The 27,218-nt window shown below is 56.7% G+C and overlaps 4 protein-coding genes across 13 annotated transcripts in view; 2 read left to right on the top strand and 2 right to left on the bottom strand.

Moving 5' to 3' along the window:
• Positions 1-1,118: 1,118 nt before the first annotated feature.
• On the bottom strand, positions 1,119-4,897 carry REEP4 (receptor accessory protein 4). 3 transcript variants are annotated; one of them, XM_059926942.1, is made up of 9 exons: positions 4,851-4,897; positions 4,380-4,477; positions 3,496-3,568; positions 3,043-3,119; positions 2,828-2,948; positions 2,304-2,417; positions 1,752-1,887; positions 1,432-1,586; positions 1,119-1,338 (listed from the first exon to the last, which is right to left on the bottom strand). In XM_059926942.1, exons 2-9 carry the CDS (start codon positions 4,409-4,411, stop codon positions 1,273-1,275), a joined length of 774 nt encoding a protein of 257 aa, XP_059782925.1. In that variant the 5' UTR covers positions 4,412-4,477; positions 4,851-4,897; the 3' UTR covers positions 1,119-1,272. The 3 variants fall into 3 exon arrangements, with proteins under 3 accessions (XP_059782925.1, XP_059782926.1, XP_059782927.1); XM_059926943.1 differs by having other exon boundaries at positions 1,441-1,586; positions 4,380-4,897; XM_059926944.1 differs by lacking the exon at positions 3,496-3,568 and having other exon boundaries at positions 4,380-4,897.
• Positions 4,898-8,598: 3,701 nt separating this feature from the next.
• On the bottom strand, positions 8,599-16,647 carry LGI3 (leucine rich repeat LGI family member 3). The gene is made up of 8 exons (XM_059926261.1): positions 16,427-16,647; positions 15,479-15,550; positions 14,595-14,666; positions 14,200-14,271; positions 14,028-14,099; positions 13,203-13,372; positions 12,882-13,046; positions 8,599-10,809 (listed from the first exon to the last, which is right to left on the bottom strand). The coding sequence occupies exons 1-8, from the start codon at positions 16,630-16,632 to the stop codon at positions 9,992-9,994; spliced, it is 1,647 nt and encodes a 548-aa protein (XP_059782244.1). The 5' UTR covers positions 16,633-16,647; the 3' UTR covers positions 8,599-9,991.
• Positions 16,648-23,292: 6,645 nt separating this feature from the next.
• Positions 23,293-25,516, top strand: SFTPC (surfactant protein C). Of its 3 annotated transcripts, none has more exons than XM_059926258.1 (5): positions 23,293-23,334; positions 24,065-24,223; positions 24,567-24,689; positions 24,918-25,028; positions 25,379-25,516. In XM_059926258.1, exons 1-5 carry the CDS (start codon positions 23,293-23,295, stop codon positions 25,514-25,516), a joined length of 573 nt encoding a protein of 190 aa, XP_059782241.1. The 3 variants fall into 3 exon arrangements, with proteins under 3 accessions (XP_059782241.1, XP_059782240.1, XP_059782242.1); XM_059926257.1 differs by having other exon boundaries at positions 24,918-25,036; positions 25,366-25,516; XM_059926259.1 differs by lacking the exon at positions 24,065-24,223 and having other exon boundaries at positions 24,918-25,036; positions 25,366-25,516.
• A 1,260-nt stretch (positions 25,517-26,776) lies between these two features.
• The window catches only part of BMP1 (bone morphogenetic protein 1), a 40,376-nt gene continuing 39,934 nt past the window's right edge, over positions 26,777-27,218 (top strand). For all 6 annotated transcript variants that reach the window (XM_059926935.1, XM_059926934.1, XM_059926937.1 and 3 more), the window contains exon 1: positions 26,777-26,945. In XM_059926935.1, the coding sequence (XP_059782918.1) occupies positions 26,792-26,945 (154 nt within the window). In that variant the 5' untranslated portion in view covers positions 26,777-26,791. The remainder of the gene's footprint in view (positions 26,946-27,218) is intronic.

The following is a 27,218-nucleotide window of genomic DNA, read 5'->3' as shown; positions in this document are numbered from 1 at the left end:
CATGTGGGTGGGAGAGGGGAGCAGCCCGGGGACAGTACAGTGAGACCAGCATCCAGGGGCAGGAGAGGCCAGGGCTGGGCACTGGCTGCCCCAGGGATTAGAGTAGGGGATGGAGTGGAGCCAGCAAACAGCCTGGGTCTCAGAACAGAGGAGATTCGTGGATGGGACTGGCTGAGGACTAATGACCAGGAGCAGCAGCGAGGGCCTTTGGAGGCCGGACCCGAGTTCTGCATCATCCCTCCAGCCAGCTAGTTGACAGGCCCCAGCAGGGCAAGGCTCTACCCAGCCTCCAAGCTCCGCCCTCCTTGACCTGGAAGCTGGGGGCAGCCCAGACCCTGGCAGCTGCTGCCCTCTCACGGCCACTCCGCAGAGGTGCAAAGCTCCTACTGTCAACCTGAGTGTTTACGAACTCGATGCACCGGGAGCTGCCTAGAGGCCTGGCAGGCCCTTGGAGGAAATCGGCCTCCCCAGCCCTAATCTCTGCACAGCTTCAGCTAATCCCCATGAGATTATCGTGCTGCCTGAGGTCCCTCCACACCTTCGCCCCCACTGGTTTCTACTTCCCGTCAAGGCCTGATCCCATCCCCTCCGGATTGCATTCTTAGACTCTGGACTGCCCGCCCCCCCCACCGCACCCCACTCTCCCATCCGTGTTCTCAGAGGTCCCCAAGAGCTTTCCATAATAGTACTTGCCGCATCACAACAATTTGTCAATGGCTATCTGCCGCAGAACACTGGGCCCCTCTGGCAGTCTGTCCGGCCTTTCAGCACTAGGCCCAGACTGGCCTGGGGCAGGCTGTTTAATAACACGTGCTGTGAGGGCTAGGACTACAAACCAGAAGAGACAGAGCACTTTTACGCATTTATTTATCAAAACTTCCACAAACCTGGCCTCATTCACCAACACAAACCATACAACCAGGACACACACACGGCCTTGGAGAAGGCTGTGAAGTACTTTGAAGGACAGGAAGGAACGAACACAGCTGGGTGGGCTTTGGGTTTCGTTTTTCAGGGGTCTGGGGAGGGCTCTGGTTCCATACCTGGGAAGGTAGAGGGGCGAGGAGGGCAATAAATAGAACCCTGAGCCCAGCCTGCTTTGGTACATCATGGGTGCAGCCCCACACGTGGCCTGTAACCGACAGCAAGAGTCAGGAGGGCAGCACCCGGGCAGCTGGTGCAGGCAGGCCAGACGTGCAGCCAGAGGTCCCCTCCAAACAGTCCCAACGCCCTGCAGGGCACGAGGTAAGACCGGGCCAGGCTCCGCAGACCCTAGCTGTCCATGTCTGAAGGCGTGGTCTTCTTCCTCGTCCGAACCTTCAGGGAGCGCGAGGTGCCCTGTGGGGAGAGAGAGCAGGCACACCGTGAGAGATGCGGGCTGAGGCGGCCACCAGGGCAGCTCACTTCCCTTGTGCCTTCCTCACCACCGACCTCCCGCACCAGCGGCTTCCTCTTGACCACACGCAGACTCTGGGTGCGGCCCAGAGGCTTCTCTCGGGGCCGCGCTGATGGCTGGGGGACCACTTCTGTGTCTGACCAACACTCATCCTCGGTGTCACTGTCCTGCAGGCCCCCTGCCCGGTACCCTGTTGTGGAGGAGAGGGAGGCCGGGAGGCAAAGCTGGGCACGGACACAGTCTGAAGGCCTGGGGCCAGCTGAGCCAGGCTTTCCTCTGGCCCTGCGGGGAGCCACAGCTTGCCTGGAGGAAGCCATCCCTCTCGGGACAGCTCTGGCTTCCTCTGCCCACTCACCGATGGGTGGCCTGCGGTGGGGTACCTGGTCCTCCAGGTAGAGGGGATCCTGGTAGGTGGGGGCGGGGGCATCGGAGATGGTGCGCAGGTCCTGCATGGAGAAGCTCCGCAGCCTTCCGGCCAGTGCGCCCTGACTCTGCAAGAGAGTGGGATCCGCTGCACCACCTGACGGAGGGGGGCAGGGCTCCTGGCAGGAAGGGGCCTCAACCAGGGGAGCTGCCCAGGAAAATCAAGGCTGACCTGCAAGCAATCCCTGGGGCACAGGCCTCAGAACCGAAAGAAACATGGCAACCTTCTAGCCCTGTGCCTTTGTGGCGCCAGCAGGAAGGTAGGGCCCAGGGAGCAAGAGCAGCCACTCACGGTCAGTGTCAGAGCCAGGGAAGTCTGAACTCAAAGCTCTGTGCTCCTGCCAACACCCCACCTGTCACCTCTCGCCCCTGTTCCCCCGGCCTGGACAGCTGCGATCTCTCAGCTCCCTGACAGAGAGCTGGACTCGCTCAAAAGGCCCCGGGGGTAGGGGTGGGGGTGGGGGAGGGCTGGGGCCCAGGGCACCTTGGTGGCTGCCTGCACAGCAGCCGAGGCGGCAATGTTGAGGCCCCGCTTCCCAAAGCTGAGCACCGTCTCGTAGCTGCGCTCCTTGGCCTGCACGATGTAGGTGTCGATCTCCTGCGGACACGGGGGAAGGAAAGCTCAGGCGGACAGCCCTAGTCACTCCTCTATGGCCCAGAAGAACCACTGGGAGCCACGCCTCCCAGCCCACCCCACCCACAGAGCACAGGGCTCCCCATCCACTCACCGGATGCTACACCTCAATGATCGGCCATGCTCCAGCCTCCCCCCACCATCCCCAAACCAACTTCCAGCTGGTGTCTCACACCCCCAAAAGGTCATTCACGTGTGTCCCCATTTGATTTTCCCAGAAGAGGAGGAAGGCTAGGCTCTGTCAAGGTCCCATGGCTAAACAGCAGCAGGACGGGATTTGAGCCTAGGTGTCCCCAGTGTCTTGAGCTGCAAGTCCAGGGCTCTTCGCCTCACACCCACTCCTACACTGCCCGCCCTGCCACCCCCTGGGGTACCTTCTCATGGCGAGACAAGGATGGGTGGACGAACTTGCGGTAAAGCAGGCTGGCCCCCTTGGTATAGGGCGACAGCAGCCACAGCACAAATGCCATCTTGATCTCGTAGTAGAAAGGGAACCTGTCAGAGCAGAGGGGGGGGCAAGGTCCGCCAGGGCGCCAGGCCAGGGAGGGCCACCCCCTCCCCGCAGCCCACAGAACCCCAGTGCCCATACCAGGAAATAAAGATGTCTGTGAAGGTCTCCACTGCCATGAAGAGTGCAAAGACGATCCAGTACATCATCCACCGAACCTGGACGGGGAGGGGCGGGCAGAGAGGTCAGAGGCCAGCAGCTGAGCCTGCAGTGCCAAATCCCCTGTCCAGGGCTGACCCAGCCCAGAGATTCCAGAAAGCCCGTCCCACTGCATTCCCCTGGCACCTGGCTGGCCTTAGAAAGTTGCCTCTGAGAAACTGCCACTCATTCCTGTACCCACCCCCAACAGGCTGCACCCACCCAATAGCCCATCCTCCATCCACACCCACTCTGCTCCAGGGTACGCCACCAGATTCTACCCCTGGAGGAAAGGGAGGCCAGCTCGGACTCCCCCACCTCGCCAAATCCTACCACACCCCCAAGGCTGTGGTCCCCCCACCTGAGCTGAGCCCTCCTGCCCACCCCCGCACTCACATATTCACGAATGTTCTTGGTCTTCACAGCCTTGTAGGAAGCATAAGTTGGGTACAGCATCCCAAACACCAGCCTGAAGAGCAGCCCCCAAAGCAGAGGGAGAGTGTGAGGAGCACCACGCCCCATGTCCCTGCCAGGTGGCGGCCTCCCCCCCACCCCATGTTCGAGGTGGCAGTGCCTGCCCTGTTCTTCCCGCTTGGCTTGCACAACCTGCACCTGACTCAGTGCCCTGGAGGCCACCTCCCCACCCTGCTGTTTACAAACATCCCAAGCCTGCCCAGGCCTGCACGAGTGGCCCATGGGTGCATGATGCAGCGAGAGCACAGATAGCCACTCCACAAGGTGAGTGGGAGGCAGGCTTCGGAGCCACGAGAGCACCAGGCTGTTCCCTCCCCTGGACGTGCAATCAGGCCCAGGGCCACCAGACCTGGCACTGCCAGGTTGCAGGCAAGGATATTCCAGCCAGGTGAGGAGTAGGACAGAGTGGGGAAGCTGGGGCCAGGGTGGTGAGTCACGTGACTGACTGCTCAGATGGGAAGCCGGCACCTGGATTCTCTGCCCACAACGTGCCACATCCTGTGTTTGCCAAGGGGCGGCTGGCCGGACTGTGGTCCTCCGTCCCACTCACCTGCCTGCAGTGTGTGTGCGATTGCAGGGGGTCGCCATCAGCCAAGTAGGCTTGAGTGCAGGGCGACAAGCACACGGTGCCCAATGCCTTGTGCAGGCCCGCAGGTCCGTTAACCCTTGCGGTGAATGTTGGAGGGAGGGGAAAGGTGTGACATAGCTCAGAAAAAGCCCCCTTCTCCACCAGACATTCCCAGCTTCCACCCCGGGGGCGGGCTGACATCCAGGGATAGAGAGGGTATTAGAGCGGCCATACTCACACCACCAGGCGACAGATCATCCAGGACACCATCCTGCAGTCTCGGGAGCGAAGGGAGATCCCTCCAGGAAGAGGCCCAGAGGGACGCTCACGCCTGCGCTGGGATGGGATTAACAGTGGAGGTGTGGGAACCACAGGGGCGCTCGGGCTGCCTCTTGGTGGAGGCGGAGCCCACCGCCCACTAACTCCGCAGTGCTGGAAGCCTGAAGAATGGGGAGACCAGTGGGCCGGGGCAGGCAGGAACCGAGTCGGGAGCCGGTACCGGCCGGCACGCTCTTCCGCCCCGCCGCTCGGGCAGTTACGGCTCCGACGCGCACTTCCTGCCCCGGAGAACCAGGCGTTCGGCCCCTGCCGGGGGCGCTGTGGATCCCGGGCAAGGGGTGGCTGGTCGCAGCCTGCGTTCGTGCAGGTTCCCGCGGCCCCAGTGCGCCAGGACACCTGCACCGGCCTCGGGGCGGAGTTTGCAACTCACTTGAAAGTTGCACGGAACTGGGCTCTGCCCAACCCCAGGTCTCCGGCGCGTGGCGCAGGCGCAGTGCGGCCGCGGAGGGGGCGGGGCGAGGTCAGGGAGGTGAGAGGCCTGCCCCTTAAAGTGGCGGTGCGCCTCCGACTGGTGGATGGGGCCCGTAGGTTGAGTAGCCCTCCGAATGGGAAAGATTTGGGGGTAGGAAGCGGAAACAAAAAGGTGCGGACTTCCCTGGTGGTGCAGTGGTTAAGAATCCGCCTGCCAATACAGGGAACACGGGTTCTAAGCCCTGGTCCGGGAAGATCCCACATGCCGCGGAGCAAGTAAGCCCGTGCGCCACAAGTACTGAGCCTGCGCCATAGGGCCCGCGAGCCACAACTACTAAAGCCCGCGTGCCTAGAGTCCATGCTCCGCAACAAGAGAAGCCACCGCAATGAGAAGCCCGCGCACCGCAACGAGGAGTGGCCCCCACTCGCCACAACTGGAGAAAGCCCGCGCGCAGCAACCAAGACCCAATGCAGCCAAAAATAAATAAATTAAAAAAAAAAAAAAAGGTGCGACGGGGGAAGAAAGAAACGAAGGGCATTTGGAGTCCAGAGTTTTCGCGGATCTTCACTAGCTCCCCTCTTTTGCCTCGTTTTCCCCCGCTGTGAAATGGGAATGGGCATGAGATGGGTGGACGTCCCCCGTTAGAGGCTCAGGTGAGAACTAGAAGGAGGTTTGGCTGGGCGCCAGCAAATCCGGCTCTTATAGCACTAGGTCGGGAGATCGGTAAGCGCCTCAAAGATGCTGAGGTGACCTAGAGGGAAAGTGGGGAGGAGGTGGAGGAGAGGGAACCTGAGGGACTCATCACCCCCATCCCGCTCACCCTGCTGAAGAGTGGGCTTCAGGAGTTGACTTCTCTCTGGGATACCGTTCCAGAGCCCACATCCCTGGGCAGGCTGATTTGAAAGATTCTGGGTGGAGTCCCCAGCCCCCCATGTCTTCTTCCCCAAAAGTTTGAAATCCCACCTATTTAAGTGAGTCAAGAACACAGATATCCCTGAGAGCTTAACAGTATCAACGACTGCCATTTTGTAGTGCGTTTTTGAGCGCAGAGACTTGATCTTTACAAAGATCCTTTTTTTTTTTTTTTTTTTACCATTTAGGAAATAGGCTCAATGGTGGAAAGTAACTTGCCTAACGGCACCTGATGGTGAACGATAAATAAATGCTTAGATTAATCAGTCTTCTGAGGGCAGCCCTGGGAGGGGACAGGGAATGGAAAAGCTCCTCTAGGAGGAAGGTGTGTATCTGGAAGAAGGCGGGAGGCTCAAAAGAAAAGGCTTACAATATTGTAAATCAACTATACTCCAATAAAAAGTAATTTAAAAAAAAAAGAGAAGGCAAACTTTGCTGCTTCTACAACTTTCCACGTGGGGTTGCATTCTTTGTACCTCTTCTGCTAGGTGCCTCATTCCTCCCTCTGAAAATGGGGAGTGCATCATTCCCCCCGCCCCCGCCCCGCCACCCCGCACAGCTTCCCCTCTGCCTCGCAGGGCTGAAGTGAGGGTGACAGCAGAGCTGCCCAGAGTATGGGGAAAAAACGAGAAAACTTGGGCAGTTATTACTTTTTATTAGAGCCACAGTTAACACTCACCATCTATCGAAAGGATGGAATAGCTAATGATGGAGGGAAAGGAGGCTTCTTGGGAATAAATAAACACTCATTGATTATATAGTCATAATTACCATCATCAGTTTTATTGGTGTTGCTGAGTGGGAGAGCTTGCAGTGAAACTGGCCCACAGGAGAAACTCCCCCAAGGCCCTGATGCCTCCCTCTCCCCATCTAACCACCTTCTCACATTGGCCCTAACTCCCACCCTAGTTTGGAGTAACAAGAACCACCCAGGGCTAGGATCCCCTCAGGAAGGTCCCGGCCACCATCCATCTCTGATCACAGACATTGTAATGAAGGTGAAAAGTATCCTTGTCTCCTTGGAGCAAAAGGATGTGACTGAACCTCTGGACAGCTCAGGAGGAGCAGGGGGTACAGAAAAGGGAATGGACATCCATTCCTCCAGAAGTTAGGGTGCCTGGGCTGACTGTATGCATGTGAGCCTCGGGCCTTTGGTACCTGCTGCAGAACTGCCTCCCCTCCCCCACCTTCGCTGCCTTCCAGAGTCACCTGCCCTCAGCATCACAGGCCTCACTTTACCCCCATTTGCTGGAGAGGAGCTCCCCTGTGCCTAAGCCAACCCAGCTGGGACCATCTCTCACATGGAGACTCTTGGTCCCGATGACTGTGCTTGGAAAAATCTAAGGGACAAGACATCAGAGGTCTGCTACTAAGAGCATGGAGGGGCGTGAGGCTGACAGCTGAGGGGGTCACCCTCCTGGGCTTTGGCAGAGTGAGTGGACTCTGCCTCTCACGCCCATTGGTCCTGAGTTGTTGACACAGTCACCCGGTTACAGTGGGTTGCTAAGCAGCTCTCTGGACATATGATGACCCACCTCTGGCAGGTGACCAGGCAGGCATATGGTGGGCTCCATTCCCCATGTGCAGAAAGCTGGGCATTCAGGGGGAGAAGTGTCTCCCAACCCTGGGGGTTGCCCTGGGGGGAGTGACAGTCAGAGTGATGTTTATCTTTCTACTGGGCAACAGAGTGCCAACATGTCTGGGAGACTCAACCCTCTTTCCCTGGCAACCTCTCCCTGGCACAGCATGAGGGCCCATTCCCCATTTGAAAAAGCAGGACAGGCATTCCCAGGACACTGTGGCTGGGGGGTCCCAAGAGATACCTGCTAAGCCAAGAGCACGTGAATGTGGTTTTAGGAGGTGGAAACCCAAACACATCACCTATGAGATTCCCTACTGTGAGGAGTGGGCATCTGAGGCTAAAGGTAAGATGTAGGGTACAGGGCCTCTGAGACTGAAGATAGGTCAGGAACCCTAATCCACAGACAGCAGGTCTCCCCAAAGATCAACCTTCTCCTCGCCCACAAAGCAGCCTTCTCTGAGCCACCTGGGTATCTCCTAGAGTCCTACAATCAAAAATAAAAAATCTTAGTTCTGTGCCAGACACACGATTCTAAGCCTTACATATATTAACACATTATAAATCTAATGCATTCAAATCTCACGTTAACCCTGTCACATAGGTAGCATGATTATCCACATTTTCCAGATGAGGAAACTGAGATACAAATAGGCGAAGGAACATGGTTGAGACCTCCAAGCTAGCAAGTGGCAGAATCAGGATTGGACAAAGTAGGTTTTATTATTTACTTTACAGAAGGAGAAGCTCAGCTTGGAGAAATCAGTCCACTTGCTTGAAATCTCACACCTAGGGAGGAGGGTGGCAGCGATGACATATTTGTCCAGCAGAGGGGGGTGGAGAGGAGACGGACTGCTGAGCTTGTCCTTGGCCCTGTTAGTTGGATTTGACCTGACCGAGGGACAGCCTCCAGTCTCAGTGGGCCCCAAGACTGTGATCTCCAAGAAGGAACACTTGGCCGTGAGTCAGCCCCAGGTGATAGAGACTAGTCACACTCAGCACCTGAACGTCATCACCATCAACTCCTGACCCCAGCACCGGCTGACTTTGGGGTGCCTACTCACTCCTCAGAGGGAGGGGAGCAGGGAGGAAGGGGGTCTGAAAGCTGATGCTGGCCCCCTGCAAGCAGCAGGGACAGACAACACAGCTCTGTTCTTAAGGAAACAGGTGCTGCTGACCATCACCATTGGATACCTGAGAGCCGTCAATGGGGTGGAAACTTTTTATTTGAAGCAAGTGAATCAGAGCATTGTCCCCAAGTGCCCCTGGGTATCCTCCTACCTGGAGGTCCCCACACAGTCTGGGCAGAGGGAAGAGACTCGCCGCCCTGTGCCTTCCCTACCAGCCTAACATCTCAGAGCCCTCTATTCCCAGCGTACAGCAGAGGGCAGCAGAAGCTTGGCTGCCAGGTGCTGCTCCCACAGGACCCTCCCTCCCTCCCCCCTGCGGCACTCAGCTTGCATTGAAAGGCAGTGCTCCTGGGGTGTGCCTCTGTGGTTTGGAGGGGCGCCAGGGCCCCCAGGATGCTCTTCAGCCCAGTTCCACTCCTGGCACCTGCCCAGATGCCTCAGGTGCTTGCAGCATCCCTGGCTTGGCCAGCCCTTGGACGCACCCAAAGGAGCCAACACAGTGCAGGGTCCGTATCCCAATGGTGGGGCTGAACCAGGGGGTGGTCTGAGGCTGGGGCAGCTAAGGAAAGAAAAGCAGAAAGGCTTTCATCTGGGTGGTCTCTTGTTCACCAGTGAGCTGGATTCAGGGTCAGAGAAGGAAACTCCAGTGAGCACTGAGACAGCGCTGGGAAGACGGCAGGGTCTGCTGGAGCTGTTGTTATTGCTTCGGGCAGAGGGGCTTTGCCCCCAGGAGGTCAAGCTGGTGCCCAGAGGTTGGCACCACCATTCCAATCGTTTTCAGCTGCAGGGTGGGCACACCAGGGGTGAGCAGAGGAGGATGGGTACTCTGTGCCCCTCCAGGAAGAGAGGCAAGGTCATGGAGGGGACCCACTTTAGGCAGCGCTGAATCTGCATGTGTGCACGTGGAGATGGGAGTGTAGACAGGTGTGTGTGCGTGTAACTGAGGGAGTCTGTCCGTGTCCACGTGTGCGTGCAGAAGGCAGGTAGCGTGGGTGAGCGCACCCGGCAGTACGAAGGACGTGGCCATGGGCTGCAATGCGGAGCATGAGCAGGTAAACAGACACCTGGAGCACCAACAGGAAAGACCAGAGGGTCAGAAGGATAAGCTGAACAACAGGAGGGAGCGGTTCAGCCTCCAGCCCCCCCAGGACCCCTCCCTGGGCCAGAGCATGTGGAAGGCAGCAGAGCAAGGGAGGCTGCAGATGTGGTGGGGGGTGAACCGGCGTCCACATATGGGAGGGCACCAGGGGCTGGGTTGTCTGGTGCGTATACAAGACGTCATGCTGATTACAGTGAAAATTAAGTGGCATCCCTGGGCTAGAGTCCACGGTACGGTCCATGCTCACCGGGGGGATGTGTACGTGAGGGCACGTATGCAGGTTGGCTACATGTGTCCACACAGGCAAACATGCTGCTCACCTGGAGGCTCCACCCAGCCTCCAGTGCTGCCCGAGGAACCCAGAGGCCTCGGACCCCCTCTAGGCACTGAGATCCACCACCACGTGTCGGTACACAAGTGTCTGTCCCTTGAAGCTGGGGGCCAGGAGCAGCTGGGCGTCCCCAGCAGGCATGTAGCAGAAGGCCCGAGGGGCCTGCACCGCCAGCTCCTGGAACCGCACAAACTTCTGCCGCCCCTCATCCCACTGGTAGATCTGTGTGAAGGAGAAGTCGCTGCCCAGCGCCAGGTAGCGGCGGCCACCCACCAGGAAGGGCTGCAGGGCCAGCGAGCCCCTGGAGGGCAGCGCCTGCACCTCGGAGAAGCGGGTGCCCTCCCAGCGCAGGATCTTGGAGTCGCCGATGTAGCGGCTGAGGCACAGGTAGCTGTCGCGACCTGCGCGGAAGTGTTTCACAGCCTGGGCATCAGGCACCTGGGTCACCTCGCCCTGGGCCACAAACTGCTTCTGGGTGCGACTCCACTGATAGATGACGGGGGCCTGGGAGCTGCTGGACACGATCAGGCGTGGCTTGCCCTCGCCGTCTACAAATTCCAGGTCAGTGTCACGGTGCCAGGCATGCAGGGCCTGGTGGGAGTAGAAGCCGTTCTGGTGCCAGCGGTAGAGGCTGGTGGCCCCCGCCTTGGAGCTGTCAGCCACGGCAAAGTACCAGTCGCCATCGATGCGGAAGGCCTCGAGGTCATTGGGCTTGCGCACGCGCTGAGGGTCGATGTCCTGCAGCTTGGTGAAGCGCGTGGTGTTGGGGTCCCAGTGGTAAATGTAAGAGCCACCAAACAACTGGGCCACCACCACATACAGCTGGCTGTCCACCACCATCGGCTTGCAGTGCACTGCAGAGGGGGCTGCAGGATGGAGGGAAGCGAGTCAGGCAGCGTCAGGGGGCCCACAAGCCCCTGCCCCACGCCACACCCTCAGAAAAGAGGGTTGGTCCCTTCCAACGGTGGGCGAAGACTAAAGGTCTTTGCTACAGTATTCTCTCCCCGCTGAATATCCACTGGGTGCTCAATGCTTTCTAATTGTCTCACAGCTAATAATCAATCTCAGCATCACCCTCCCTTTGCTCTTGACCCCAAGGTTCAAATACAAGCTGACACTGAGCACAAAGTAAGTGCTGCTAGATATCGACCGATTGTGTAACCGTCATGTCCATTATTGAACTTTTATTGTGTATAGTCACTGTGCTAAGTGTGAACACATTGCCTCAATGAATCATGCTGAAATACACCCTATTATTTTGTAATTTCACACAGGAAGTAACTGAGGCTTGGAGTCTTAGTGACTTGCCCTAAGCTACCCCACTGGCGAATGTCCAGGCAGGGGAAGGAGAAAGAGTTTGAACACAGCCACAGCTGGTGACAAAGCCTAGGTAAACAGCCTTGGAGCCTTGTGTATGAAAACACAATCCCCCAAGAGCTCCCACTTGTGAGAGGGCTTTTATGTACGAGAACATCTGCATCACAACCAGATTGCCCGGACCCCTTCTCAGGCACCGGAGTCATGTGTGGACACACTCTCACCTCTCCTGGTGTCCCCAGTCATCGCCCCTCCTCTCCTGCTTGCCAGCGCTGCTTCACCACCCTCCTCCTCCTCGTGACCCCACCTGTTTCCCAAGGGAAGCCTGTGCTGAGCCTCAGCCTCTGGCAGTCACTGCCCTGAGTCCTTTCCACAGCCTTGGTCTGTGCACCCAGATGCTGATGACTCCCCCAGCTCCTGAGCAGCAGCTTAGACCCTCCTTCCCCCGACACCCACAAGCATCTCAAACTCTGGCTGGCCGAGACTGAGCTCTGTATCTACCCCCAAACCTGTGTTCTTGATTTCAATTTGTGGCTCTGCCCAGTCACCCCATCCTGAATCCTGGGAGCCATCCCCAACACTGCCGCCCTCTCCCTCACCCACTGCTGACCAGTCCCTAAGTCCTGTCAACCCTCCCTTCTGCTTTCTAATACAGTGTGTGTAAGATTGGTATTATTTCTTCCTTAAACGTTTGATGGAATTCACCATCTGGCCCTGGAGTCTTCTTTGGGAGAAGGGTTTTTTATGTAACGACTTCAAGTTCTTTCATAGATACAGGGCAATATAAACTTTCCATTTCCTCTTGTGTCAGTTCAATCCCCCCTTATTCTACCTCTCTATCCACACTGCTGCTGTCTCAGTCCAGGCTGCAGCTGAACCCCTCCTGGTGTGCCCACCTGTCTTGCTTCATGCCTAGCACTCTCCACACTGCTCACAGAGGGAATTTTCCAAAATACAGATTGGATTGATTCATACACTCTGCTCAGAACCTGTCAATGGTCTGGTCCTCATCTCTCTCTCGGGTCTCGTCTGCCACTCTCCACCTTGAACATTATGCTGTCATCCTGTGAGCTGCTAATTGTTTACACATGCATACTCTCACATGCTAAGCTGCTGCACACCTTCTTGACTTTGCTCATGCCGTTCCCTCTGCCAGAATACCCTTCCCACAATTTTTCTCCTAGCTAAGTCTCCCTCAGCCTTCGAGACTCAGCTTAAACTCAGTGGATCCCAAACTGAGCTCACTAGCCACTCCTGTATCTTCCTTAGTTCTCTGGCACCATCCAGTTACTTAAGCCAGGATCCTGGACATCACTCCTCCCTCTCCCTCATCCTTCAAGATTCAGCGTAGGCATCCCCTCCACCAGGAAGCCTTCCTTGATTGCCCAGGATAGGCCTCTCCTTTGTGCTTCCAGAGCATTGTGGTCATATCTTCCTCCTAACACCTACGTATTATGTGGATGTTATGTGTGTATGTATCAGCCTCCCCCCAAAGACTAGAAAGTTCTTATGTGCAGAGACCATGTTTCATCTATCCTTCTACCTATAGGAACTCAATGAAGAGGAACAATGGAGCCCACCCCACCATAAGGACCACCGCAACCAGGCCAGGCGCAGATACCTGGGATTCTATCATAGTCTCGAAGCTGCCTTTCAACATAGTCCCACTTGAGGATGGTGCAAGCGCTGGCTCCTGGCTGGGCCAAAGCCAAATAGAGGTCACTGGAGTAAAGGAAGGGCTCGGCCGACACCGCTGGGAAGGACAGGGTCTGGTACAGCACGAAATCTGCAGGGATGGGTCGGGGGGGGGGGTGGGTGGTGGTTAGGGAGAAGGGTAAGAGCTTTCTGGGTGGTAAGAGTTACTCGACTGGCAAGGCAGGGTGCTGGGAGCTTCCCTGGGGAGGCCCAGCCTGATGCCCGAGGTGGGGCACCTTCTTCCTACCTGTGGTGATGCAGTCGAACTCCCGCAGTGGCAGATCCTGCACCTTGTGCTCTTGGAAGCGGGGCGGGCTGGCGCAGTAGATGGGCGCCACCGTGGTGTTGGTGTGTGCCAGCCACTCCACCAGCCATTTCACCTTGCAGTCACAGTTGAGCGAGTTGCCCCGCAGGTCCCTGGATCATGAGGGTGATGGAGGGGACACAGAGAGGGACAGGCTCCCAGCTGCTCTGCCCACCCAGGCCATCTAGGTTTTCAGAAGTAGACATTGTCAAGGCTGCTGTTGGTTGCTCATGTGGCATCTTTGTGCCAGTTAGGAAGATGTTCCCCTTGGGGTGGGTGCAGCCCCGTGGACACGTGCTTGGCCAGCAGAGTGGGGGCTGAGTTTCATCCCCTACTTGCCTCCTTGGCCAGGTGCCTTTTGCAGTGTATGACCTGCACAACTATCTGTTGCATCCCAATTCCTCCAAACCTTCCATAATCCAGGGCTTTTGTTTTCCTGTAGAAATACTGATCAATGACTGCGGCTATGCTATCAGACTTTAACGTAGATTCAAATCAAACATAGATTTTAAAAGCGCATGTTTTAAAAAACATATATACATAACATCTCGTGTGCATTTTAAGAGGGCCCACAGATGCCTTGAAGAACCCCAACTTGAAAGGCTACCAATCTATATATAACTCAACCTAGCCTTCTCCCCGCCCCAAACCCAAACCCTCCCAGCCTGTCAAGACCTTATGATCTTCCCAATTCTGGCTCCCACACCCCTCCCTCCAGGGACGTGTCCCTCTGTGCCATTGTCAAAAGAAGTAGGACTCAGGCCTTACAAGTCACTCAGAATGTCCAGGGGCCGAAAGATGTCTCTAGGCAATGTCTGCAGGTTATTGTTGGCCAGTGAGCTGCAAGAGAGACCCCTGGGTCATCTGAAGATCGTGACCGAAGCCAAAGGCCACAGGAGACAGGGGGCTTTGGTCTGGTGTATGAGTGTGATGTACTCACAGGTGTGTCAAAGACTTGAGTCCTCTGAAGGTAAACTTGGAAAGTGCCCAGATGTCATTGTTCTCAATGAAGCTGGAGAAAATAAGAACTTGTCTCAGCCACCAGTCGGGATCCCAGACCCTCGACCAGCTACTTCCCATGCCCCACCTAGATTCCAGCCCATGACCCTCAGACAGGCTTCCATTCTGAATCTGGAAACATTAAGTCTGTGGTGACAAGGCATCCAGGCGGGATGGTTTAGGCAGAGGGATGGATGAAATGACCTTCTGCTTGGGTCCTTCAGTCAGAGGATTCAAGGGCTCTCACCCCCTCACCTCCCCCCAGCCCTCCTCACTCCCCCTCCCCCTCAGCCCTCCTCCCTTCCACTTCCCAATTCCCCTTTCCTTCCCACGCACAGGTACTGCAGGTGAGACAGTCCTGTGAAGGCATTGTCTCCAATCAGTGTAAACTTGTTGGAATTGAGTAACCTGCAGAGACAAAGGTGGATTAGAGCTTCCAATGGCACACCTGCCGTGCCAGCCCCCAGCCGGCTGCCTCACCCCCCTGGCCATGCCTCCCACCCTTGGGACCCCAGCAGAGAACCCCAGAGCAGCCTGGGCGGCAGGTCCAGGCAGGAGCCTGCTCTGGTCCCAGAAGCTCCCAGGGTCCCTATTTACTCCTAGGGTAAGAGCAGCCAGGGGCGGATCTCTCTTGTCAAGCTGGGTCCTTCCCCACTGCTCTGTCTCCCACCCTCACCCCAGCTCTCTCCAGTCCCTCCCAGATGGATGGTAAGTTTGAGGATAACCACATATATTCTCTCCTGCAACTGGGGCTTCAAACATAAACAGCCCCTTTTAGAATTCCAGACCCTCCTGTCTTCCCTCCCTTTCAGTCCCCAGCTTTTTCTTCAGAACCTGATCCCTGGGGTCACTTGTCTCTAAGATGAGCTCTCTTCCCTGCAGTGTCCATCCTCTGGCACCAGCCTAAATTACTGCACCCAATTCTTTGGGATCTGCAGAGGAGGAAAGTCCATTCCTAACTGGGTCCCAAATACCCGCTTCTTTGCTTTTGTGGGCAACCCCCATCTTCCTTCCCCAAAACTGCTGCTCCCTGCACCCCTCCTGACTCCCCGCTGCTTCACTGTTTGTGGCTCTCCCATTGGAGAGAAAGTAAGGGACGCCTGCCTCCTAACCTCCAAAGGCTACTCATAACCTCTCCCCTCTCCCCAGTCCAGGATCTGTCCCCTTCCCCCTCCCGCCCCCCCCTTCCCCGGCCTCCTTCAGCAAGGCTCTGTCCATACAGGAACTGCAGCAGTGGCAGGTGGGAAAATGCTCCATCCTGGATCTCCGAAAAGGCAGCATTCACCAGCGTCCTGCAGGGGACACTTGAGTCAGTACTGAGGGGCGTATGCAGGGACTCTGCTGGGGTGGCAGGAGGTGGACAGGGCAGTGGTTTCTGCATACCCTCACCCTGGAAACTCCCCATGTCACCTGGCTCCTCCCCCAACTTGAGGCTGTCTTTCCCTTCTCACAAGCTCACTGCCTGCCTTCCTCATCATCCTCCCCTACTGCCTCTCTGAGCACTAAGGACCTCAGCCCAAAGAAGGTTCCATTACCCACACCTTCTCCATCATCCAGACACCCACCGTGTGCTGGGTGCTGTTGAGGGATGGGGCACTGGGATGGGGGTGGTGGATTAGCATCTTGCTCTCAAGGACCACACAGACTGTCTAGTCCCTGAGGCCGCTTGCTGCAAGTGACAGGCTGGCTGGCCCCGTGCAGAGTGGCTGGCGAGACCAGTGGCAGCCATCTACCCATGCCAGGGCACTGTAGGAGTGTATCTCACTTCCACCCCTCCCCCTGCTGCCACCCTTCCCCCACAAGAAGCCTTCTGTCCTTGGTGTGACATCACAGGCAGGGGCCCCCATGCTCATGTAAACAACCCTCTCCCTCCAGAGCCCTGCACACAGTAGGTCTCATTGATGCTGATGGTGGTGATGATTCATTCTTGGCCATAAACACCAGCTTTCCCAGCCACCGCTGCTGAGCCTGCATGACTGCAGAACTCCCAGCCAGGGCTGATGCCTTGAATCTCCAGTCCTGAGGACGCCCTGGAGCCCTCCTGGTCCCCACACTTTGTAGAGGTGGAGCAGGGGTTCTCCCCACCCGCTCCCAGAGCAGGTTTTTGCCTTCCTCTGCTCTCAAGCTCTCCCACCCCACCCCACCCCAGACCAGACCAGAGCACTCACAGAGAGATGACCTCGGAGGGCAGGTTCCTGGGCACTGCCTTAGAGTCCACGCAGAAGGCGGTGTCCCTGGTGCAGGAGCAGCTGGGCGGGCACGGGGGCGTCTTGGGGGGCCTCTTGGCGCCGACTTGCAGCATTAGGCAGAGGCCCAGCGTGGACAGCGCCAGCAGCCCGAGCCCCGAGCCCAGCCTGGCCCGCAGCCCCGCCATGCTGCCTGCGAGCTCCCGCCCCACCGCTCTCGGCCACCCCGCGCGGGCGCCACAGGCAGCCGCTGCCGCAGCTAGGGCCGCAGCTGCCCGCTGCGGAGAGCGACTCCTCGGGCCCTCGGGCGCCGGCTGCCGTCCCCTCCCCTGCTCGCTCCCGCGAGCCGAGCCCTCGGAGAGATGCAGAGATGCGCGGAGCCCGGAGCGAGCCGAGGGCTGACCGGCTGGGAGTACGCGGACTGCGGCGGGCGGCGGGGGCGCGCTGGGCGGAGGGGGGAGTCCCGGGCGGGGAGTAGCCACTGAAAGGAGTGGTTGCGGCCCTGGCCGCTGCACACCCTGCGGGCGGTCTCTGGGGCCATCTGCTCGTGGCTGTGCGTGAGTGCGTGTGTGCGAGGTCTCCTTGTGCATCCTGCACGCGTGCACACCTGTCTCTGCACGGGCACAGGCACATATTCCTCCGGGCAGGCATTTCTGCGCTACGTATAGATCCATGAACCTCTGTGTACCTGTGCGTATGTCTTGGCGCTCAGCGGCCTCTAAGCAGAGTTCATGGGCATGTCATGTGTCATAAGTGACATGTGTGTATCTGTGTTCACGTCTCTACAGGCTAGTAAACAGAATGTGCCTTTGTGTCTGTGGGAGCTGAAAGGGGAAATATCACTGGAGTTGGAATGGGAATGTGTGGAATTCCAGAACATTCCTCACTAAATAGCCACAGCCTGTTGGAGCTGGAAACGGCCTTGGACGTTTCCAGTCCAGCCCTTTGTTTAACAAATGAGGAAACTGAAGCCCACATCAAGAGGAAAGCAGCCAAGCTTGATATCACATCTACTACGTGTTGTGTACTCTACTTACTTAATCGCCTCAACCTTCTGAGGTCTTTGATATTAATCCCCTTCTACAGATAAGAAAAGTGAGGCCCGTAGTACCCGAAGAAGAAAGTGACAGAGCAGGGATTTAAATCCACTGTGCCCAACTCCAAAGTCCACAGCCGTTCTTCTACACCAGGGGTTTTCAAAGTCCGGTCCAGGGAGCCCAGAGGCCCTTGAGAACCTTCCAGGGAGTCTTTGAGGTCAAAACAGTTTTCCTAACAATGTTAAGACATTATTTGCCCTCTTCACTTTCATGCTCTTATAGAAGTACCCTGGAATTTTCCAGAGGTATCTTCTATTAAACTGAATTAACAAAATTAAAGAAATTTCCAAAAATGTAAAGCCATGACACTCTGCTCCCTAATATTTTTGCTTTGTAAAATAGTTAATCTCATTAAGAAATTGTATGTTATGTATGTTATAACATAGAATGGGTTTATTATTGCTATTTTAATTAAATTAATTCATATTTTAAAATTTCTCAGTAAATATCAATATGGTAAATATCAATAGGTATAACCCACATAAACAAAAGCACTTTGGGGTCCTCGCTACCTTTTTAAGAGTGTTAAGGGGTCCTGCAGCCAAAAAGTTTGAGAACTGCTGCTCTATACTACGTTATTTCCCAGGGGTGTGGAGGGGGTGTTTGATTGTCCCAAGAGCTCACAGGTACAGTCAAGTGGCTGGGCTGCCAGTCCAGTGCTCTTTCCATCAGTCTGGGAAACCGAGATCGCTAGGTATAAGATGCTTCCCCAGCTGTCCCCAGCCTCTGCTAGCAGGGGATTCTCTGGTCTGAGCTTAAGTCCATGTTCTCCCAGCCAGGGATGCCCCTGACCTTGGATGTTCACTTGCTACTGCCCATCCAGCTGCCCTCCCCATGCCAGCTTGTGGGAAGACGAGCAGTGGGGGTGGGGAGAGTGGCTGGGGCAGCTGGGCAACCATCCCCACCCGTCCCTGGCACGGCTCTGCCCAGCACACAAAGGGCAGAGTGAATCTTGTTCATCCCCTGCGGCTGAGGGGCTGGAAGGAGGAAAAGGGGAGGCACAAACAGGAGTGGCTGCCATGGGGTTCTCCATCACCCACATTCTCAGAGAGGTTTAACTCAGAGACAGACAGAAAGGGGGAGTCTGGGTCCTATTCTTTTCTCTCTGTTTTTTTAAAGATTTATTTATTATTTATTTATTTATTTTTATTTTTGGCTGCGTTGGGTCTTAGTTGCAGCACGCAGGATGGTCGTTGAGGCACGCGGGATCTTTCGTTACGGTGTGTGGGCTCTTCATTGCGGCGCGCGGGCTTCTCTCTAGTTGTGGCGTGCAGGTTTTCTCTTCTCTAGTGTGGCACACAGGCTCCAGGGCTCGTGGACTCTATTGTGGTGTGCTGGTTCCAGAGCGCGTGGGCTCTGTAGTTTGTGGCACACGGGCTCTCTAGTTGAGGCGCACGAGCTCAGTAGTTGTGGCACAGGCTTAGTTGCCCTGTGGCATGTGGGATCTTAGTTCCCTGACCAGGGATCGAACCCGCGTCCCCTGCATTGGAAGGCGGATTCTTTTTTTTTTTTTTTTTTATAGGTTACTATTTTTTTTTATATAATTTTTTTTATAAGCAGATATTCATTTTTAATTATTTATTTATTTATTTTTGGCTGTGTTGGGTCTTCGTTTCTGTGCGAGGGCTTTCTCCAGTTGCGGCAAGCAGGGGCCATTCTTCATCGCGGTGCGCGGGCCTCTCACTATCGCGGCCTCTCTTGTTGCGGAGCACAGGTTCCAGACGCGCAGGCTCAGTAGTTGTGGCTCACGGGCCTAGTTGCTCCGCGGCATGTGGGATCTTCCCAGACCAGGGCTCGAACCCGTGTCCCCTGCATTGGCAGGCAGATTCTCAACCACTGGACCACCAGGGAAATCCCTGGTCCTATCCTTTTTTTCTTTCTTTTTTTTTTTTAAAGAATACTCTCCAGCCCTAAAGATCCACAAATTTTGCTTCCAATTTCTGACCATGTAAAAAAATTATTTATTTATTTGGCTGTGTCGGGTCTTAGTTGCGGCATGCGGGATCTTCGTCGTGGCATACGGAATCTTTTGTTGGGAAGGAATCTTTCCTTGTGATGCACGGGCTTTTCGGTGCAGCACGAGGGCTTCTCTCTAGTTGTGGCATGAGGGCTCCAGAGTGCATGGGCTCAGTAGTTGCAGCACGCAGGCCCGGCATGTGGGATCTTAGTTCCCCAACCAGGTATCGAACCCGTGTCCCCTGCATTGGAAGGCGGATTCTTAACCACTGGACCACCAGGAAAGTCTCTGTCTGGGTCCTATTCTTAGCTACTGAGAAGAGGTGCCCTGGCGGTGAAGTAGATGATGATAGTCATGAAGACTGGACTTTCACATCGTGATGTCATTGGATCCTCACAACAGCTTGGAGAGGGGACAGGACAGGCTGTATTAGACCCATTTTGCAGATGAACACACTAAAGCCAAGAAAAGCAGAATGACTTATTCAAAGTCCCAGAGCTGAGCTGGCCAGTGAAGCACTGAGGACATACTGAAGGAATAAACTACTGACCTCCCACCAGGAGCCCCCTCATGTTTGGTGACAGTCTTATTATCATTGAATAGAGTTACATGTTAGCTGCATGCGTGCTCCTTGCCCTGAGGGAAGCCTCAGGAAAGCACGGTCTCAGGGCTGGTCCCAGGGCCGGCAGGCTTTTTGGGAAGAAAGGCAACCAAAAACACCCATGTAGCTGATGGGGCCAGCAGTACCTGCTAAGTGGCAGATGCAAGTGCATCAGGAAGGCTGGGCGATCTTGGAGGAGGGAGGGGGCACCGTAGGCTGGGGTGGTGAGCACAGAGCGGGTGTCATTGGTTCTTGCCTGGCCTTTTAGGGTGGGTGGTATTCAGAGAAGTAAAGAGGCGTTGAAGGTGCGTTTTCCAGGAAGGAGAAATGGCCTAAGTAAAGGCCCAAAATGTGAAAAGCCTGCAGCAGAGAGCTGGTGTGGGGGGACGAGGTGACAGCCATGCATGTCCAGCGAAAGGTCCCGCCCCCGTTCCTGAGAAGGAAGACAATAATCCCCAAACCTCTACCAGGTCAGTGCCAGCATCTGAACTTCCCTTATGAAACTTGAGATCACCCTTCCTTCCCCAACCTCCAAATAGGCAAAAACAAGTTTAAAAAGAAAGAAGAAAGAAAAAAACAAAGCTGTAAGAACCACAGTCTGAGGGCAGGCTGCAGGGGAAACTGAGGACCCAAGGGAGCAGAGGCTTCTTTCCAGGAAAGAGATCCCTTTCCCAGCAGCCAGGGGTGATGGCAAGCCCTAAGCACAGCGCCTGCTCAGAACAAGCCCCACAGCTGGACTATGTGCCCCCTGCCCCAGATGCCCACAGGGACCCCCCCCCCCCAGATGCTTGCCATTCTCCTTGGTTCTCCCGCTGGCCCGCTGCCCACCTGGCTCAGGTCCAGTATGCGTGAGTCAGCCAATCAGTTCCAGTGTTGCCAGGACAACCGGGGGCGGGAGTGGGGGCCCTGGGGTGGGCAGGGGTGGGTCCTGCAGGCAGGCTGTCTCCTGCATCTGGCACCTGCACGCAGCTGAAGCTGCCCACAGTCGAGAGGACGATGCTCCTTCCCCCCTTCTCCCTGGAGCCCCCTCCCCCTCTTTCACTCCTCCTAGGACACTTGCTGCTAGAGGCTTAGGCAAATATTTAAAGTGGCAGCGGGGAGGGGGGGTGGTGAGTAGGGTGGGGGGAACAAACACTTCTGTCTCTCTCTCCTTCTCCGAGCTTCTCGGGGCTCTCAGCTCAGATGCCATGCCATTGTGCAACCTGGAGGCTGAAGGCTCTCTAGCTGGAGAGGGGGTCCTTGTGGGGACACGGGAGCCTGCCAGGGCTGGAGAGTTGGGGACCAGCTCATGACTGAAGGGCAGGGCCAAGGTGCGAGGGGGCCCCAGCAAGGGACAGGAATTGGGGTGAAGTGTTGGAATTCAAGTACAAGGAGGACAGAGGGTGAGGCCAAGAGAGGAGTGAGGTGTGGGGCTCTGACTTACACTCGCGTGAACGTTTAGAGGTGGAGGCGTTGTAGGGACCACCTGGCCCAGCAAGTGGTGGGAGCCCAAGAGAAAGGATGCAGCCATTAGTCGATGTGGTTTAGTACAACAAAGCAACAGAGATGGCTTTGGGCAAAGAGGCAGGAAAGAGGTAGAGAGGAGAAGAAGATCCAGAAATTGGTTCACATCTGGGTGAGTAGCATTCTCAGGGCAAATATAGGATCAGAGGATATACAAAGAAGAGTGTCGAGAGGGTAGGGTGCGAGGCAGCACCAAGCAGGTGGGCTGATTCAGGGACGAGGAGATGGGGACCCCATCAGTCACCACCCCCAGCCCTGTGCAAGGCTGTCTGGCACTAAGTGTCAGGCATGGAACTGCTATCATAAGCCTCCAGCTTGATCTCTGAAAATTGGTTTGCTATTCACTTGATACAGAAAACCCCGCAGAATCATGCAAATCCAGAAGTTCAAATCTTCGTGTTCATTTTAGGAACATTTGTGAAACTGCTCAGGCTATCGAGGGTATGCATATCCAAAAAGCCACCAAGTATTTGAATGATGTCACTTTGCAGAAGCAATGTGAGCTGTTCCCTTGTTACAATTGTGGAGCTGGTAGGTGTGCTCAGGCCAAACACACCTTGTTACAATTTTGGGGCTAGACATAGGGTCGGCGGTCCAAAAAGAGTGTGGAATTTTGCTGCACATGCTTAAAAATGCAGAGAGTGATGCTGAACTGAAGGGTTTAGATGTGGATTCTCTGGTCATCAAGCACATGCAGGTGAACAAGCCCCCACGATGCAGCACAGAACTTCACAGAGCTCACAGTCGGATTAACCCCTATAGGACTCCCCCTGCCACATGGAGATGATCCTCCCTAAAAAAAAGGGCAGATTGTTCCTAAACCCGAAGAGGAGGTTGCACAGAAGAGAAAGCTGTCCCAGAAGAAACTGAAGAAGCAAAAACATACGGTCTGGAAATAAATTCAGCATAAAATAAATGCAAATAAAAGTAAAAGCAGGTTAGAAAAAAAAAAAAAAGCCTTCAGCTTACAAACAAGCCTATGACAAAGAAAGAAAAACTGTGTGTTAGTAAGCATTTATAACCAGAGGGGACAGTGTTCAGAATCTGGGCAAGAATGACTGGGGGCATGTCTGAGGTTAGGTACGAAATGTGTGGGAGGAGGTGAGGCAGATACTCGAAGTGAAAATCTGATGCTCTCAGAGAATTGATGAACCATTTATGAACGCCCACTCTGATGCCAAAGCACCCCGTGCTTTTAGTACTGTCCCTGCGGGTCCACAGGGGCTCCCCTTCCTGGAGCTCAGCCCTATGCTTGGGGGAAAATTCTGTTGGGAAATGTGGTGGACCCATTGGGTCAGACCCTTGGTTGCCTAAGAGGTTCAGCCTGGGAGAAGAACAGGAAAAGCCAAAGGACTGCAGGGGCAGGTGCCAGCAAGAATGGCGGGCATGCCAGCAAGACACCCACGGTGAGAGGTGTAGATTGCCCAAGGGCAGGTTTGCTCACCTTACCCAGCTTTGCTCTTGCTGGGGCCAAGAGGACTCATGTTCCGGCGCCAAGGGCCCTTAGGCACTCTTGCAGCTAGCTTATCGGGGCCTCGGCTCTGGAGGACCAGGAACAAACAGGCTTCAAAGCTGAGGGCTTGGCTGGCAGACAGGGGCTGGGTCTTTCACCTCTGTCCCCTCTCCCTCCTGGCACATATAAGACCCTAGTCACACTTGGAGATGAGGAGGGGAAGGTGTCTACCGCGAGATGGATGTGGGCAGCAAAGAGGTCTTGATGGAGAGCCCGCCGGTGAGTTTGATCGTGTGTGTGCGCATGTATGCAGGAGTGTATCTGTGTGTGGTGGGCCCTACCTCCTCCAACCTCTGGGCCTGTTTCCTCATCCAGATTCATTCACTCAACTAACTTAGGACTGTGCTAAATCAAGATAAGGACACCAACCGCTAAGACAGAGACCCTTGGAGAGATAGACTCGTCAGCCACTAATTCCCATATGAGGGGCCGTGAGCCACCACAGGGGTCAGTGGAAAGGGCTGTAGAGAGCACTGGGTAAGGAGCCACTACTCGGGAGATCACAGGAAGCTTCGCAGAGAAAATAACATTTGAGCTGGCTCCAGAGGAACTAGTCAGAGCTCACCAGGTTGAGAAGAAGGAAGGCATTACAGGAAGAAGGGATAGTATGCATAAAGGCATGGATGGGGGGGTGGGGCAGGACAGAGAGGGACTGGGCATGGTTAGGATGCCAGAGGTCTGGAGGAAACAGCAGGAGATGAGACTGGTGAAACAGTCTCTCTTGGGTCTCTCCAAGCCAGACCTCACTTCTAAGCATCTATGGGTTTGTTGGAATCCAGGCCCCCTCCTCCAGGAAGCCTTCTCTGATCTCCTCAGCCCTTCTCTGCATGTCCATAGCATTGGTTGTTCAGCCTCAGGAGAGTGTGGGAAGGTGTCCTGGTTGTGCAGGGAGAAGAAAGGGCATCCTCATGACCTCACACCTGTCTCCCTCCCTGCGCCACCACGTCAGGACTACTCAGCAGTCCCTGGGGGCCGGTTCCAAATCCCCTGCTGTCCTGTGAACATCAAACGCCTTCTCATCGTGGTCGTGGTGGTGGTCCTTGTTGTCGTGGTGATTGTAGGGGCCCTGCTCATGGGTCTTCACATGAGCCAGAAACATACTGAGATGGTGAGCAGGCCTGGGATGGGGTGGGCAGTGGGTACAGGTCAGGCCAGACAAAGGCCCTGGGATGGGGTGGGCAGATAGCATAATTGCCCAAGGGGAATGAGGGGAGGAGACAAGTGGCACCTCAGGGAAGGACAGAGGTGGGAACAGGGTGGCAAACCTGGCCCGGGCTTTTTCACCAGGTCCCTGCCCCACGGTGGGATGACCTGTTCCCTCCAGCACCTGGTTCCACTCGGCCTCTCTGAGCTCCCAGGGAAGAAAAAATTGCGTTTGAGTAAAGAGGACTGAGGGTGGGCATGATGAGTGGGGAAAGAGGAATGCCAGGCAGCACTATGCCCTCCCCTAGGTCCTAGAGATGAGCATCGCGGGGCCGGAAGCCCAGCAACGCCTGGCCCTGAGTGAGCGTGTGGGAACCACTGCCACCTTCTCCGTTGGCTCCACTGGCATCGTGGCATATGACTACCAGAGGGTGGGTATGCCTGGACCTCTTGACCCCAGGGCTAGACTGTGCGAGACCTATCCAGCTGTGGACTCGTACACGTCCACCTATCCCCACCCCCCCAGCACTTTTGCCTGAGCCCTAGATTCCAGTATGACTCCCTCCAGTCCCCAACCTAGAGGGAGATGGCCAAGGACCAGGGTTAGGAGCGAGCTAGGCAGCGCCTTCCTGAACCAACTCTGGGGTTCCTGTGCCCAGCTCCTGATTGCCTACAAGCCAGCCCCGGGAACCTGCTGCTATGTCATGAAGATGGCTCCGCAGAGCATCCCGAGTCTTGAGGCTCTCACTAGAAAATTCCAGAACTTCCAGGTGGGTGTGTGGGTAAGAAAGAGTGGGCTGTCTCCCTCCCAGGGCTGCTATGAGGAGCATTGAAGATGATGGTTCTTTGTCACCTGTAAAGCGCTGTTCCTCGTGGACTGCCAGGTGAATGCCCTCCCGGGATTCCCCTGCACCAAACCTTTCCTACCCATTTACCATCCCCACCCCACAGCCAAGCTGCTGGCCTCAGCTGAGCCCACACACCCCCTGGGGGCTTCTGACTCCAGCACAGCCCCTTCTTTACTCAGAGAGATTGCCTGACACACCTGAGGTACCACAATAAGGGCCGCAGGTGAGGCAGAAACTCAGTTCCCAGCCTCCAAATCAGGTGCTCTTTCCAGGCCGAGTCCTCAGTACCTACCTCTAAGCTGGGCCAGGAGGAGGGCCGTGATGCCGGCTTGGCATCCTCCGGGGACCTGGCCTTCCTGGGCAGCACCGTGAGCACCCTGTGTGGCGAGGTGCCCCTCTACTACATCTAGGACCCATCAGGTGAGCAGGTGTGACCTCCAGGGCACTGGAGCAACAGTGGCCCAGGATGGTCATGTCAGCTGACCAGGAACTGGGGGAACCACGGAGGCGGGGTCACCTACAGAGCTCAGGGGAGGGAAGGTTCACAGACACCGACCCCCAACGTCCCTCTCCCTCACATAATAAACAGTGTTCCTTTGCTTCGCAGGGCCTCAGCAAGCCCCAAAGGGACAGCAAAGCTCCAGGAGCAAAGGGTCTTGTGCAGACAGGCAGGAAGCCGCTCCTGCCAATACCACTGGGACTGGTCCTGGAGAAATGGGAGCTGTGGGGAGAGGTGGGCAGAGGAGAAGCAGCTCCTAGGGCCCAAGGGGGTTCCTACACCAAAGAATAAAGCAGCCTGATTGAAAAACGAAGGGTGTACCTCGTCTATCCTCTCACATGCCTCAGTCCCGCTCTTGGTGGGGGCCAGCCAGGGGAAGGCTAGGGCCTTGGGCGCGCCAAGCGGGTTTTCCCATTCTCCCCCGGTCCCAGGGTGATGAAGCGAGGGGACTGGGGAGCAATCCGCGGGCTTCAGGCGCCCTCCAGTGGCGTCTCCCGAGGGAGGGAGCGAGACGGAGACGGCGAGAGACAGGACAGAACTAGAGGGACAGGGACCGAGATGGGAGAGCGCGAGGGTCCGAGAAAGGCAGACAGCGAGAGCCGCAGGCGGGGAAACACGGCCCAAAATCGGGGGACGGAGCGAGGCGGAGGCGGCACGATTGACCCGACGGTGTGTTTCGCGGCCCGGGAGGGGGCGCCGGGCCGGACACCCCGGGGCCCGGCGCCCGGCGCCCCCTCTCCGGCCCCGCCGCCCCGCGCCCCGCGCCTCCCGAGCCCCCTCCCGGCCGGCCGGCTCTACACCCTCCCCGCCTCCGGCTGGCGCGCGTCCCGGCCCGGCCGAGCACGGTCCCGGCCCCGAGGGGGGCCGAGCTCCAGGCGAAAACCCGCCCTCCAGCGAGCTCATTTCCCTAAAGAGGGGGAGAGGGAGGGAGGGAGAGAAGGAAAGAGACGGAAAGAAGGGAAGGGAGAGCGGAGAAGCCGGGCCGGAGAGGGGGCGGGAGACAGGAAGGAGGGAGGGCGAGGAGAGGGAAGGGGAAGAGGTAGGGAGAGCGCGGGGGGAGAGCGGGCGGCCGGGAGCGCCCTCCCCTCGCCGCCAGTCCTCCGCTTCCCCTCTCGTCCGCTCCCGCGTCCGGGCGCGACCCGCCGCCGCCGCCGCCACCGCGCCCGCCGCCGCCGCGCCCGCCAGCATGCCCGGCGTGGCCCGCCCGCCGCTGCCGCTGCTGCTCTGGCTGCTGCTGCTCGCGCGCCCGGGCCGGCAGCTCGACTTGGCCGACTACACCTATGACCTGGGGGAGGAGGACGACGCGGAGCCCCTCAACTACAAAGACCCCTGCAAGGCGGGTAGGCGCCCCCCACCCCACCGGCCGGTCCCGGGGCGCCCGGGCCGGGCGCGGGCGGGCCGAGGCTGGGAGGGAGGCGCGGGCTGCTGAGGGTTCGGGGTTGGGGGAGGACAGTCCGGTGTGGGAAGCCGGGAGCTGCCTGGTTGGCAATGCAGTGGGGAACAAAAGAAAGAGGGAGAGAGGGAGGGGGAAGTTTGGGGGACTTTTAGGGACTGAAGTTTTGCTGCTGTTGGTGGGAGCTGCCGTGGCTGTCTCTGGTCTCTCCCAGAGGATT

The sequence above is a fragment of the Balaenoptera ricei genome, chromosome 6 (assembly GCF_028023285.1).
Source record: "Balaenoptera ricei isolate mBalRic1 chromosome 6, mBalRic1.hap2, whole genome shotgun sequence".
Classification (NCBI taxonomy): Eukaryota; Metazoa; Chordata; class Mammalia; order Artiodactyla; family Balaenopteridae; genus Balaenoptera; species Balaenoptera ricei.
Note: the sequence above shows the minus strand (reverse complement) of the source record. Positions and strands in the feature narration are given on the sequence as shown.